The sequence below is a fragment of the Papio anubis genome, chromosome 10 (assembly GCF_008728515.1).
Source record: "Papio anubis isolate 15944 chromosome 10, Panubis1.0, whole genome shotgun sequence".
Taxonomy (NCBI): domain Eukaryota; kingdom Metazoa; phylum Chordata; class Mammalia; order Primates; family Cercopithecidae; genus Papio; species Papio anubis.
The window spans coordinates 24,815,551-24,830,712 of NC_044985.1; the positions used below are offsets into that span (position 1 = coordinate 24,815,551).

General features: G+C 32.4%; 1 protein-coding gene across 3 annotated transcripts in view; it reads right to left on the reverse strand.

Annotated features, from left to right (window-relative positions):
* The window catches only part of LRP1B (LDL receptor related protein 1B), a 1,950,491-nt gene that overhangs the window by 733,873 nt on the left and 1,201,456 nt on the right, over positions 1-15,162 (reverse strand). For all 3 annotated transcript variants that reach the window (XM_031651763.1, XM_031651762.1, XM_031651761.1), the window contains 2 exons: positions 4,090-4,170; positions 2,468-2,635 (listed from right to left, as the gene is read on the reverse strand). In XM_031651763.1, the coding sequence (XP_031507623.1) occupies positions 2,468-2,635; positions 4,090-4,170 (249 nt within the window). The remainder of the gene's footprint in view (positions 1-2,467; positions 2,636-4,089; positions 4,171-15,162) is intronic.

Here is a 15,162-nt window from a genome sequence, read left to right on the forward strand (position 1 = left end):
CTTGAAATTCAAGCCAGAATCCCCTGCTCTTTCTTCCACAGCAGGTTTGGGGACTGAATTATATGACTAATTAAAGCAAATTTCTACTTTACCTTGGCAATCGCTCACAAACTCTGCACGTGCAAATGACTTTGCTGATCAGCTTTAACAATCTGTGTCATCATTTTACAACTTCTATACCAGAATATACAATCAAAATAATAATGAATAGCAATATTTAAGTTCCACTTGAAATCCTTTGAATTGTCTTTTATCAAAGTCATCCTAGAACGTTAACTTTCCTCAATTCCTCCACCTTGTAGTCACCATGTAGAATATTTGATTAGGGAATCCTAGTCAAATGTATAATCTGATCAATATAAATTGGTTCAAGAACTCTCCTCATTCTTTGTTTGAAGCATGTCAAGGAGTCATGTGGACTAATTGGATCATTTCCGTAATTATATAAGAAATACACGACATTCACATTGACAGTATACCCTTTATAGTAATCTATTAGTGAAATTGAGGTGCTCTAAATAAGGCCATTAACATTAAATAGCCACTGCTTCTATAACAATGAAACCTGAGATATTATCTACAGAGCCTACAAAGGGATGCACCACTAAATTTGGATGTTCATGAGGGAAAAGCAATCTTTTAAAAATTTCATAATATGTAATAATTGTTTAAACTTAGTGATAAATACATATACAAGAGAAGGGTGTGATCTCACATCTGAGATGACAATAAATTAATTTTAGGGCAATTTATATTTCACAGCACATAAATGAGCAGTATTAGCAGACCACAGACGCACACCCCATGAGGAGCCTTAAAAGACATCTGTGAGGAAGGAAAAATACTGTTTATATTTAAAATGTTATGTAGTGATGAAATGTCAACCACTCTTAGATGAATGTTTCAAATACTAGCAAAAAAAGAAAAAGAACTTTACATACGCTTTTTCCTTTTTCACTCAATAGTAATAATATGCAAAAAGTTCTAGCTCATATATACTCATGGAACAACTAAACAGAAATGGATATGGTAATGAGCTAGAAGAGATAAAGAGAGAAGATCGAGGTTTTGAACTTATTACCTATTGGAGAATGAGATATAATATTAAATGGTAGCTTTATTGATAATCCATTCTTCAGATTTTTGAAGCAAAATTGAATTCAAATATGCTCATGTTAAATCTTATAGGATGTCACAAATAATTTCTTCATTTGTTTTTACTGTAATTTCTACAACGTCCATTGCCAGGGAAAGACATGAATCATGTCAAGACCATTAACCATGAGAACTTGTGTTTCATTGCCTCAGGGTATATAGGTCATTGTTTAGCCATATTTGGATCTTTACTGTGACTCTTATAATCCAAGTTATCCAGGTAAAATAAAAAAATCACACAATACGTATTTTAGTACATCACTCAGGGAATCTGCAAAACAGCTGGACTTCTTCTTAAAAACCTAGTATTATGTAGATAATTTAATAACCACTGTTTTAAGAATTTACAGTTTAAAGGGAAAGAGGGGAAACAAAAGACAAAAGGAATCCATGTGAGATAAAACAATTTAGAAACTGTCTATCTTATAGGTTGACAAATATTGCAAAAGACAAAAATATCTCTGTGTAAAACATTTTAAAATGCTTTATTTTGTTCATGGAGTATATGATTCCTTTACCCCTCCACATTAAATAAATTACTTTGTTGCTTGTTTGGGCTAATATTTAAAATGAGCAGGTGCCATAGGTATTCATCCTTTTATTTATTCTCTAGTCCTCAATAAATATTTGTGAGATAAATGAAATAAACATCTTTCAGTTTCTTAGCAGAAAAAAATCTATTAAAATGGTACTAATTATATGATTGTTTGACAGTCTAATGATTTTTTTGTGTGTGACATTTCCAACATGACTTTTAAATTATTAATATGCTCTATGACTGATCAAATTTTGCAGAGTAAGCCAGGCAAATGACAGGGTTATCATCCACATGGATATGCTGAGAGCCATGGTCATAACCTCCTTCCTTTCTTAGCTTGTACTCCAGAAAGTCAATCAGTTAGAAATACATCCTCATTTAATCAGGGATTATTTCAAACCTAATGTAAACAAATTTTGTATGGAAATAAAAATAAAATTATTCCTTTCTTTTTTTTTTTTTTTTTTTCCTTTTTCACTGTTGAAATAGTTTTAGGGTTTGGATGAGATTAAAGAGAAGTAAAGCATTGAGTAAATGCAGAAAACAAAGACTACAGAAGGCATGCAGGAATAAAGAGGTATTGAGGGGAGAAACCAAAGGGAAAAGCAAAGGGGGAAAGGAAAGAGATAGCAAATGATTTTACACAGTTCCACATGTATATTTGTGCCTCATAAGCAATTTATTTGTTATATAATATTCTCTCTGTAATACTCTTAAGCATTATTATGCATCAACTTTTAAAATGAGATTTCATTAATTTATAAAATTACTAACCTTCTTTGGTACAATTGATCTGGGCTTCATCACTGAAGTCACCACAGTCATTGTCACCATCACAGGCCCAATGGCCTGGGATGCATCTGCCACTGGAACATCTGAACTGATTATCAAAGCAAGAGTGAACACAGCCCACCTCATCACTCCCGTCCCCACAGTCGTCATCTGGAAAGAAACATCAACATGAGGCAGTGAAACCTGAACCATGGAGAAAATTTTTTTTATGAAATATCTAACTGTTTTGTTGTTGTTGCTGTTGTTTGAGACAGAGTCTTGCTCTGTCACCCAACCTGGAGTGCAGTGGCGCAATCTCGGCTCACTGCAACCTTCACCTCCTGGGGCTCAAATGATTCTCCCACCTCAGCCTCCCAAGTAACTGGTACCACAGACATATGCCACCACGCCCAGCTCATTTGTTTTGTATTTCTTTAGTAAAGACGGGGTTTTGCCATGTGTTGGCCAGGCTGGTATCAAACTCTTGGCCTCAAGCAATCCACCCTCCTCGGCCTCCCAAAATGCTGGGATTATATACGTGAGCCACTGTGCCCGGCCCTTTTATTTATTCATTTTCTTCCTATATACAGTTTTTTTTTTTTGGAAAAATGAATGATAAATTGAATCAGAGGAACAACATTTCTTATAAACAGTGGAAGAATTATTTTCATCTTCATATTGTTTCTCCTTTGATTTAATATCAACTGCTAAACTGAGAGAAAAAAATACTTGACTTTGGATTTTGAAGCTTAATTTCTACTCCGCACAGAAATAACTAACCACTAACTGAATGCATCTACACACCTCGAAATAAGGAGGCAATGGTGACTGTAGGAATTTCATGAAATGATACAACCAATAATATAATTATCGTGGAAGATTATTACTTAAACCTATAATTCTTATGCCCCATAGTTTAAAATTCTATCTTCAATACCCTTCCTTTCTCCCCATTCTCCAACATGAGAACCCACTGTGTACTCCTCTTCCCTTGGATCTTCTGTATGTATTTGTACTTGGAAACTATTTTACAGTATCATTAGAAATGATTTATATTCTTTATTAACAACTATTTCAAGAGGGAGAGGAGAGAAATGTGAAGTAAAATTAGATCAAATTAAAATAAATGAGTGTGAATGTATTGATTCCTATATAATTCCTTTACCTGTACTTGGCATAATTTAGCATAGTAATACAATTGAATATAAGAAAAAAATACCATTAGAACATAAGAGGAAACTGACAGAGTTGAGACTGTCTGGGTAATTCCATAGCAATGTATAAGCTTCTCCTCCTGAGGTTACATGCATGTTTTAGGGAACCCGAATTGTCCAAGTTATTTCCTCAATTGTCCACCTTACTACATGTTTGTAGAATTAGACCATGTCCAACATAAACATTTGATAAACAAATCTCTATCACAGATCCATGGGGCAAATATTGAGCTCCATTATCTTTAATGCTAATTCCCACTGATGTGCCAGCTGCCCGCTCACTACTTGTTTTAGCCATTTATCTTGGCTCTTCAAGCTTCCCCTACAAAGTACCTCTGAAGAAAGCCAGGCACTCCAGACCACCAAGCCCCCAATCAAATCAGTGCTATACAGTGAGCATTTTGTACTTGCCAGAGTCGCAGTGCCATTTGCTGCTAATGCATCTTCCACTTTTGCATACAAATTGTGTTAGTGGCTCACAAGTTGGGAATTCTGTGAAAGATATAAAAACATCCAAAAGGTAACATGTTATTGACTGTGCATGACTTAATTTGTATCATTTGCTAATGTGATCAGAACTCCTTCCCCGTTCTCTACAAAGGCACAGAGGAAATGGCAGATAAACAAACACAGTGACTATAACTTCTTGAGGACATAGGACTCACATACTTTTATTATATTTTAAATGAGTGCTTTCCAGTGACTGAAAGCCTAGGAGAATTATTTGATGAAGGAAGGATCATTCGGATTCATTATACTGCTAGAAAAATGAATAGATGTCAACTCCATGCACCAAGAGACTCAACATTCACTTAGTGGATAACAGCTAATGGAGCTGTACACGCTGGAGCTGCAAAGTAATGTGTTTATGCTTTAACAGAGGAAGGCCTTTTCTGAATACAGAGAGCCAAAGATGGAAAGTCAGATCTCACTCTGCCTCTGAAAGATGTTAACATTATAAGGTGAAAGTTAAAAAAAAATAAAATAAACACAATAAAATCACTTAGGTAAGCCAGTATTACCTAGTTACCAAGAAAAGTACGAAATCTTAGTCTATGGGAAAAAAAAAAAAAAGTGAAAACCTGAAAAAAAAAAATAGTAAAGAATTAGATTTTAAGATGAATTTTACACAATTAAATCAAGAGACCTCCTTACTAACCTTTAGATAATTATAACAAAGAGGAATAGAATTAGCATAGAAAAAAGAGTTTGAAAAATATAATTAGCCAATTTGAATATCAATACATCTAAAAGACAACACTGTCACAATAAAATCTGATAATCAATAGCCAAAAAAGAGGGGTAATAGTAGTGAGAGAAAATATAATTGCTGAACACTTTATCCAAGGAATTTCGAATTGTTTACTAATATGTCCCAGGAGAAAGTTTTATTTTCTCTAATTCATATACGGTGAAAGTTATTCACCTAGAGTTTATTTAAGTTGCTCAATATCAGACCTTTAAGCTCTCAGGAGAATATGAATAGCATTACAAATCTTCACACACAAGAGCTCATTTAAAAGATATTTAAAGAAGAAAAAGAAGAAATAACAAACTATTGGTTTAATTACACAAAGACAGAAAAAAATAGACCTATGGTTTATACGTTTTTTTTTTTTTTTGAGAAGGAGTCTTACTCTGTCACTCAGGCTGGAGTGCAGTGGTGAGATCTCGGCTCACGGCAACCTCCGCCTCCCGGGTTCAAGCGATTCTCCTGCCTCAGCCTCCCGAGTAGGTGGGACTACAGGCGTGTTCCACCACACAGGCTAATTTTTTGTATTTTTATCGGAGATGGGATTTCTCCATGTTTGCAAGGATGGTCTCGATCTCCTGATCTTGTTATCGACATGACTCGGCCTCCAAAAGTGCTGGGATTACAGGCGTGAGCCACTGCGCCTGGCCCATATTCTTTAATTGTTCTTGTGACAGCAGAAGCCAACGACATTTTGTGACTATCTGTTTTTCCATTTAAGACAACTGACACAGAATCATAGAATATATTTGATGGAAGGCAATGCAGAGAATACAATTTGAAAATATTTACAAATATTTTACAAATATTCTCTGCATTGTCTCAGGGCTACTAAGAACAACTAAGAACAACTGATGGCAGACAATGTCATGTGTGATGCAAAAAAAAAGAAAAAAAAATAGGTAGAAAGGAGGCAAAGACTTACATCAAAAGCTATCCTGCAGAAACCCAACAAATATTCTGTCATGTAAGGGGAAGTACTAGGAAGAAAACTGAAAATGCCTAAAGGCATAATTTAATCAATACTTCTAAGGAAGTTTCTTTTATTACCTAACGAGATATTGAGAATTTATGCTTATGTTTCAAGAATCAACACGAAAGTTGTCCAAAATACGCTTTTGTCCTTAGATAGATAATAACTGGTTAGTGGATGTACTGCAGTGTAGAAGATGTACTGTAGACAAGAATCAGGGCATTTAAACAGAGAATCAACTCAAGTTTTTGTTCAAATGAGTAAACAATAAAATGGGGACTCAGATATGATGAGATCTAATCTTTAAAAATAACAATACATCTTTTTTGACTCTATAATAAGTTAATTCAAAATTTTGTATCTCTCGTCTATAAACTTAGGAGCATATTAATCAATATTCCAAGTTTTGCTAAGAAAAAAATATATCATCCTAAGTATCTGAAAACTTTTGAAACTGATGATATTTCATTGGTTAGGAAATTTTCCATGTAAGTTTTAAAATTACTTCCAACTGTTAGATTTTAACACTAAAAAGCAGTCAAAAAATGAAGTGGAAATTAGCTCTGAATATATATATAAAAAATTCTCAAACTAAATTTAAAAATCGAAAATCCAATACATTCAACCTCTAAGAAAATGAGACGTTTGCTTTCTGGCCACACTGAATAAAATATAAACACATATAATGTAAACGTGTGCTTAAACAATTATATATTATATGTGACTAATTTTTTTAATGATAGTTACATCATGTCTCTTGTTGTTAACCTTATACTCTGACTTAGCTTATGGAGAAAAATTCCTGTAGAGAAAAACACTGAGAACCAGAATAAGGCTGAAGGGAAATAGTAAAGAGAGTAAAGTTATTATCTGAAGAGAGATATGTACAGGAGAAAAGTTATTAATGTTTGATTTCTGTTTCATTCTCAAAGTACTACGACTGAGTAAATCACTCAGTCTGCCTGGTTTCAGACTTCTGGTTTATAATCTTCTCTCTTGGGTCCTGTACGTCCTAGAGATCAAGAAGTCAGAAGACATATCATCTAGAAATGCATAATATCCTGAAAGCATTTAATGTAGCAAAAAGTAGGGTTCACCACTTGAATAACTCCTGGGGTTATCACAGCATTACAATAAATCACAATAATTGATTATTGTGCTTTAAAAACCTCTTAAAATACATTTAATATTTTTCCTGTTCTTTCATATTAGTGTTAATTTAAAAGTTGAAAATAGCATCTGAATATATCAGTTTATTTCTGGATACCTGCTCTGTTAAAATGCCCTTATGAATTCTTATATTTGACAAAGATTTAAATATTACACACATTTTTTTTTATATTTCTTGACTTTGCATAAAAATTATTTGACTTTGGATACAAATTGCAGGACACTTGCAAGAATTACCTGATTAACTCAGAAAAAGAGAAAAATTATGAACAAAAATGGCTTACATTTCATCATGTTACAATTATAGAAAGGAAAAGAAAACTGTATTTTATCTTGGTAGTTACTTAAACCTCATAGAATATTTAATATGGATTAATGGACTGTTAAAAATCTTCTATTATTGCAGGTAGTATGCTCAATTTACCTATTATATGTTTCACTTAAAATTTATTGTCAGGTTATATGTAAGCTATTATGTAAATGGCTACAATTGTCTTTCTCTCAAGGGTAATCATGATTGGTATGGTGCTTATATTTATCCAGTACACAAAGCTTAGAGGAATGTCTCCCAGGAAGGTAGATTTCAAATCTAATTCAGGCTTCTTTCTTGTCTCTGACCTATGAATTTTCCTTATTCCTCCTCCTTGCCCCCCAAAATAATATTTTTAAGTAATTTGTTAATAAAGTCTCAAAACCTATATCATAGGTTTCAGATCATGTAACACATGTCCTACACAGATAAATTTATCCTTCAAAATTATGTATGTGGAAATTGTATAGAAGATTCAAGTTAACATTAATGACAAGAATATTGTACAAGTCCAGGCTTAGGAAACTGTTATCTTCGCCTGAAAAAGACAATAATAATCACATTATCTATTATTTACTGAATACATGATACTAGGCTAGCTGCAGATATATTACCAATACTCTTGAGGATATCCCTGCGATTGTTAACCCTAATGCCAATTTGCAGAAGAAAACAGTATATTCTGCCTAAGGACACATCAGATAAATAGCAAGTGGCAGTAAAATTTTAATACAACACTCTGATCAATGCCAAAATACATTATTATTTTTCACTATACCATGCTGATTATACTAATACTTTTAAAAGAGTATTTATAGTTTAGAAAGATTTGTGAAGGAATTAAAAAAAATTTAATTCATTCTGTAGTTTATGTCTAACATTTAAGCTCCAATTCTAATTTTTACTTACCCTATGGTATATAATTAAATATTGTTATGAAGAGTAGTGCTTTTAAAAATTACACATGCACTAGATTCACTGATAAAATAAATTACATTTCTACATACTGACACTAGTTGTGGCTCCCAAGAATTCGTACTTACATAGGACAGACTTCAAATGATCCGATAGAGTAAATGCATTTTGGAGAAAACCACATGAGAGTAGTGTACTACAACTTGTCATCATTTTGCCACTCTTTCCTTACTATCACATAACAATCTCATTTTATATACCAAGTATAATGTCACATACAAAAAAACAAAGGCTTTGCAGGCAGGTAAATGTGGGCTCAAACCCTGACTGTATCGCCAATTAATGTGTGATATTGGGTAGTTACCCAACATCTCTGAACAGAGGTCTGTGATTTGCAAAATGGAAGAAAATATCACTCAAATATTTTATTGGTTCAAGGCATTTAACTGAGAACTTTATATCAGATCGAGTTCTAGGACTTAGAAATGTATCACTTAAGTGAATGAATGAATGACTGAATGACAGAGTGCTAGGCACTAGGAATACAATATTGAATATTCTCATTTTTTAGACATCTTACAATCTGCTAGGGAAGACATTTAGAATACAATTAAGTGATTTTAATAAATATCTGATAGATGTTATTTTATAGGCAGTGTAATGTGTTATTACAGTACACAGCAGAAGCAGCCAAACTAATCTTGGCTGTTTATGTATTGCTTCCCAGAGGAAGGGATATAAAAGCTGATATGAATAATACGTTTGAGTTAAGGCACATGAACAAGAGGAGGAGGACTGGTTTTACAACGTTCCAAAGAAAGAGACAGATTCATGAAGGCCCGGAAGTGAGAGTACATAAAATATTTGAGAAAATGAAAGAATTTTAGAATGGTTGCAATAGGGTATAAGATAGAAGTAGTGAAAGAGGCTTGCAAGACAGATTTGGAAATTGATCACTATTTAAATGACCAAGTATTAGAAAGTCAAAAAGAACACCTAGGAAGTGTATATACAGTGACACTAAAAGAAGTGCGAGGAAAAAATATTGAATAGTTCTGACAATATGGCAGACAATCAGGAATGTTAAGTAAAATAACCACCAAATATTTCAATACATAGGTGAATGTATACAAATAACATAAATTTTCAGAGTCCAGAAATAAAAGGGGTCCTAAAAACTAGAATTGTGAGTGAATGAAATATAACGCCGTTGCCTGTGTATGCATGTGTAATTTTGCCTCCAAAGTAAAAGAAAGCTGGTTCTGTTATCTATCTAGATGCCTGAGTTTTAATGTCAACCTGGGACAGGAGATAATTCTCCAGTTCTACAAAAGATGCCAACATAAGCTAGGACCTCCAAAATCTAAACTCTCAGTACAAGGGTTAGTTAGATAATATCTCCTCCTAGTAGAAAGAGATATCTCAGTCTAGACTGTGAGTGGGGAAAACGTCCCCTTGAAAATGTATAATCACAAGGCTATAATCAATCACAAGCTCCACTTTCTGTAATTCAGAAATTCCAAGTTGAAAAGTTTAGGTAAAAATTAATCCAGACCATGTAATAATATTTCAGAAGAGTGACAGGGTACTCAGGGAGGACATCACCCAATAAAGTCTTCATAAAATTTCCACATGGGACCAAAAAAAAAATCAAACTTACCAATACTACTACTACTACTAATTATAAAACAATTAAAATCTGGTGAGTAAAATTCAGCAGACCTAACAAACAACAGGATTAGATCCAGAAGATCTTTACATATATATATATATATATACACACATATACATACACACACACATGCACATATATATATACACACACACACACACATATATATGTAGAGGCTATAGATTGAAATCTGATAGGCACTATAAAATAGGTAAGTCAAAATGTATATAAATGTATATAAAAGTTAAGGACAAAAATAAAAACCATGTAAAAAGACACACAGAAAAAATAAGCAGATTTGAAAAGCAACCAAATAAGACACTCAGAAATGAAAACCGTAGTCTTAGAATTACAAACCACATGAACATGTTAAATTACAAATTAGTACACTTGAAGAGAGAATTACTAAACTGGAAGATCTGAAGAAATCATCATAGATGCAGCTCAGAGTTTAAGAATAATATAAAAGAAAAATCGTGAAGGATAGAATCTAACAAACTAATAGTTAAAACAGGGAGGAGAGAAAATGAGGATAACAAGCAATATATAAGAAGAAAATTTCTTAAAATGTCCCAGAATTTAAGGAGACATGACTTTAGATTCAGGAAGCAAAATCTATTTTGAAATAAGTAAAAATAAATTCACATATAGAAATACTGTAGTGAAACATCAGAATCGCAAGAACACACGTATAAAACCTGAATTAACCTGCAACAATTTTAAATGTTAAACCCAGCATCTCCACTACAAAAATAAAAAGAAGTGAGGACATTTTAGAAAATAATGTATCCACACTCTCAAAGAAAACAGTAAACGTATTTATAAGAGTTTAGAGAGACAGAGAAACTAGAAAAATGTAAGAGGGAAATCAAGAAGTATCAGTCACTGAAGGCAAGAGAAGTGTTTGAAGGAGAAGGACAGCAGTGTTCACTGCTGTTCAGATAAGTTAGATACAAACTGAAGTGTGCTACTCAGTTTTTGTTTTGTTTTGTTTTGGTTTGGTTTGTTTTTTTTTTTTTGTTTTTTTTTTTTTTTAGTCTGTTGATCTTGTCAAAGAGTTTTTGTGGAGTGGTTTAAGGGGAAAATAAATGTCCAGTCTTAGTAGACTGAGTGGAAGATGGATATATAAAGTTTTATGTAACTTTTCCAAGAAATCTGAATGTAAAGAATATAAGAATTAATGTGATCCTTAATGAGAGATACAGGATTAAAAGAGAGTTACATTGGTGGTAATCTTTTTTTAAGAGGGAAAATGTTGAACATACATAAATAAATATTGATAGGAAGAAACTAGTTGACTGAGAAACTGAATAGGAGATTCAAGTTGCATTTTCTGTTTTTTTTAATACATTTTAGCACAACAGAAAATATCTTCCAATTCAAAGAATAAACTCATAACTACAATGATAATTCTCCCTGGTAATTAAATAATAATTTATTCAATTAAAAAATGAATCTAGGTTTAATTTAATCCTAAAGTTAATAATTAAACAATGAATTTAGATTTGTTATCCCAAGAAATTAAGAAAATAATAAAATTAATAACTTAGAAATGTTGAATAAAATGTGACAGATAAAACCAGCAATGATTAATTTATCTATAACTTATATTAAAACTCAAAATATATGTCAAATATCTCAAGTAAATTAATTTTGTTATGTATTTTAAGACTTTATTTCAGGACATCTCAATCTTTTTTTGTTGTTGTTTTTAGTGTGCCTATAACACTACAACTTCCAAGAGAAAACGAGTAAGACGCATTATATTTCATAGTGACAACCTTTTAAAACTACAGAAATTTTAAAAATGCAACATTATGTTATGTGGAATTTCATTGCTTTTCCCTCATTGTAATTCATACACTGTAGTTATTAACTACAGCAGTATACAAGCACAAGGAATAGACACTTCAGGGCCCTGAAATAGTAATGAGGTTGGCTGGGGTACTTTTCTTTCAGTTTCATTTTTGCTACTTTTAAAATTAGCATATTATTAAAATGAGTATATATATATATATATTTTTTTTTCAATTTGCTTATACACATTGACTTTTCACTGAAAACAATACGCCTTGAGATTCCTTGTTCCCAGCTCTGTGGTTGATGTCCATTTATAATTCTGATATCTTGACAATGCTTAGGCTACCCAGGCAATTGCCTTTTATTTTTTATAAAAGGAAAGCAAAGCCCTCAGGGAAAGAGAAGCAAATGACACTTCAAATGGATCAGATTTAACTTTGATAATACCCAAAATAGACGGCTTTGGTTGTTATATCAATACTGGATCAAGGTATGACTATAAATGATTTCTAAGAATTCACTCTTACTTATTCTAGTTATAGATCTTTCTCCAAACATGTAAAAAAAACTATAAAGTTTCCCAAGAAATCAAATTATCAGTGAGCTTCACACTGCCAGATCCTGATTGCAAATGAGAAATCAGTGTCATTAAGTGTGCAGCGTTAGATGTCACTAAAACTAGCACATTTTAAAAATGTTTCCTGACACAGAAAACACAAAAATCATTAAACAGGAAGAACATTAAAAAAAGAAGCATGCACTCAATGAAAGAGGCCATGAGAATTATAGGGGTTAAATGCAGGGGTAAGGCAGCATTACCAAACCTAGTCATGCCTGCTAGTTCACACATGTCTACCAGTGTACATTTATAGTTAAAAGTACTTTGTCCTTAGTTGTGAGCACTCACCTCTAAAAGTAAGATGTCCAAATATTTTATTAAATGCCAATGTATGATTTACATATGAAATTATACGTATCTGATACTATTGCCAATATTCAAAGATCTATTTAAAACATTTAGCGAGATTCAGAATTGAAAATCATTGTAAATTCTTTAATGCAAAATTACATGACATGTAAACCAATATTTTAAATGATCTTACAGAATAAGATAAGCCTGTTGTTAACCTATTAATGGAATTAAAAACAAAGGAGAGAGTAGTACTACTGACTAACCAAGAAGAGAGTGATACAATTAACTACCCAAACACTGTAATTGGTAGTTTTGTATTCTCTATTTAATCCTCATGCCAACACCATGAGATAGATTTTATGTTTGCCATTTTACATATAAACAAGAAAATACATTTCAGGAAAATTGCCTTTATGATTTTACATTATCCTTAAGCAGACAAAATATCAATAAGGATATATAGGATAATAACAAAATTAATAGGCTTGATCAATATCACCTATCAATCCATCAATCTATCCTTCTATTTGTCAAAATAAATTTACTTCTGTCAAATTTAAAAATATATACATTTTTCTTGTGTTCACAAAGGAATTCCATAAAAACAATCATTTCCTAGGCCACAAAACAGTTGCAATAGCTTCCAAGGAAAGAATATTACACAGACTTTTTCTCCTACCACAATTAAATAAAATCAAAATCACCCTTTATTTGAACATAAGGAAAACACAAACAATTGACATAGATTCTTCCACACACAAATATTTAAAAATAAATAGTTACTAAAACATAAGGAATATTTTCATAAATAATTTTTGTTATATATCACTTCCTAATGTCTTTATTAAAAATTAGAAATTTTACTATTTTTTGGTACCCCACACAATGTTTTTCCCATTTTCTCAATATAGTGTTACAGCTTTTATTTATACCATGAGGTAAGCATGCTTACATCGTTATCACAATATAATATTATTTTCTATAAAGCTGTGTAGTACATTTCCTTACTTGTACTTTTAATTTAAAACTTTTAAAACTTTAAAACTTATAACTTAAAGTATGTTCTAGTCAAGAGGAAGTCAAGAGAGGAGTATAATTTTAAGAAATCAAGAAATAGCACTTAAACATATTACTTTATATTTATATAAAAGTAGAGGTAATAACCAGGCAACTTGGCTAAGAGTTAAAAATACTTGCCACTGGTAATAGTACAAAAGGTGTAGAATGACTATTATCTACTATTGCACTATGTACTTTTTTTTATCGTAAGCACCTATGTATTATCTGACTTTCTTTAGCTAAATGTATCTACATCATTGTTTTAAAAGATAGCAATAGAAACTGAATAGAGAATAGGTATGCACTGAACCTAGAATTTCAGAACTATAAAGATTCAGTACTACTATATTAGAATTTATATATACAAAAGCAGAGGAAATGTATAAATTATTCATTTAAAAGAATGTAGCAATCTTCAGAAAATTCACATATAAGCACATCATGTAGAAGTGTCATCTCCTTATTGAGGTTTTGCACACCACAACCACTAACGCCCTGCAACATCCTAGAACAGAAACTTTGCCTTTTTGTCTTCCCCTGAGACCCAGCATCTGGAACATGGTGGCTAAAAACACCCGAGCAGGTCTAATGTGGACTCATCTTGTAAGAAAATAACATTGTAAAAAATATTTAGAGAATACATCAATAAAACACGATAGTGTTTCTAAACTTTAGAAGTTTTTATGTTTTATAGAGTTTTAAAACTTTAAACCCTATAGTATTTAAGCTACAGTGTTTTGTAACTTCTCTGAAGAGGAGGTTGGCTCCCGACAACTCACAGAAGTTACACCACGACTGCCTTCCCGGCAGGGTAGAGGGTCCTGATTTCACTCACTTCAGGCCTGCTCAAATTTTGGAAAAGAAGTCATCAAAGCAATGAGCAGCGACCAGTGATTCAAATATGGCCATTTTCTCTACTGTGTGGGAAATCAAACTACACAAGGGTGTGCTTCTAGGATGTGCAGCAATGGAAAGGTTTTTTTTGTTCTGTTATTTGTTTTATTTTGTTTTGTTTTTTGGTAGTTAGATGTGGTCATATTGCCAATGACTGAAAGGAACAAGAGAGAGGAAATTCTGCTATGGCTACACAGCAAATTTTAGCTCATGGCTGGGACTATGCATCCACGCAGAGGAGCCATCGTTGTAGGAAAATTGGACCCTTTAAAAAAATGCTGTAGGGAAATATAGAGGTAGGTATAAACCTTACATCTGCTGTAATGACGTATTTTGACATCAATGACAACATGTTACAGTGACAGAAATTATTTACTGACATATTGGTTACATCTTAGGCAAAGATGCATATAGCTTTTGCTTTTAAAACCTCAACTTGGCATGATAGAAATGTTTCCTGGATCAATACAGGACTTCAATCGAACACCTTTCAACCTAATAAATTTAATATTAACCAATTAAGGAT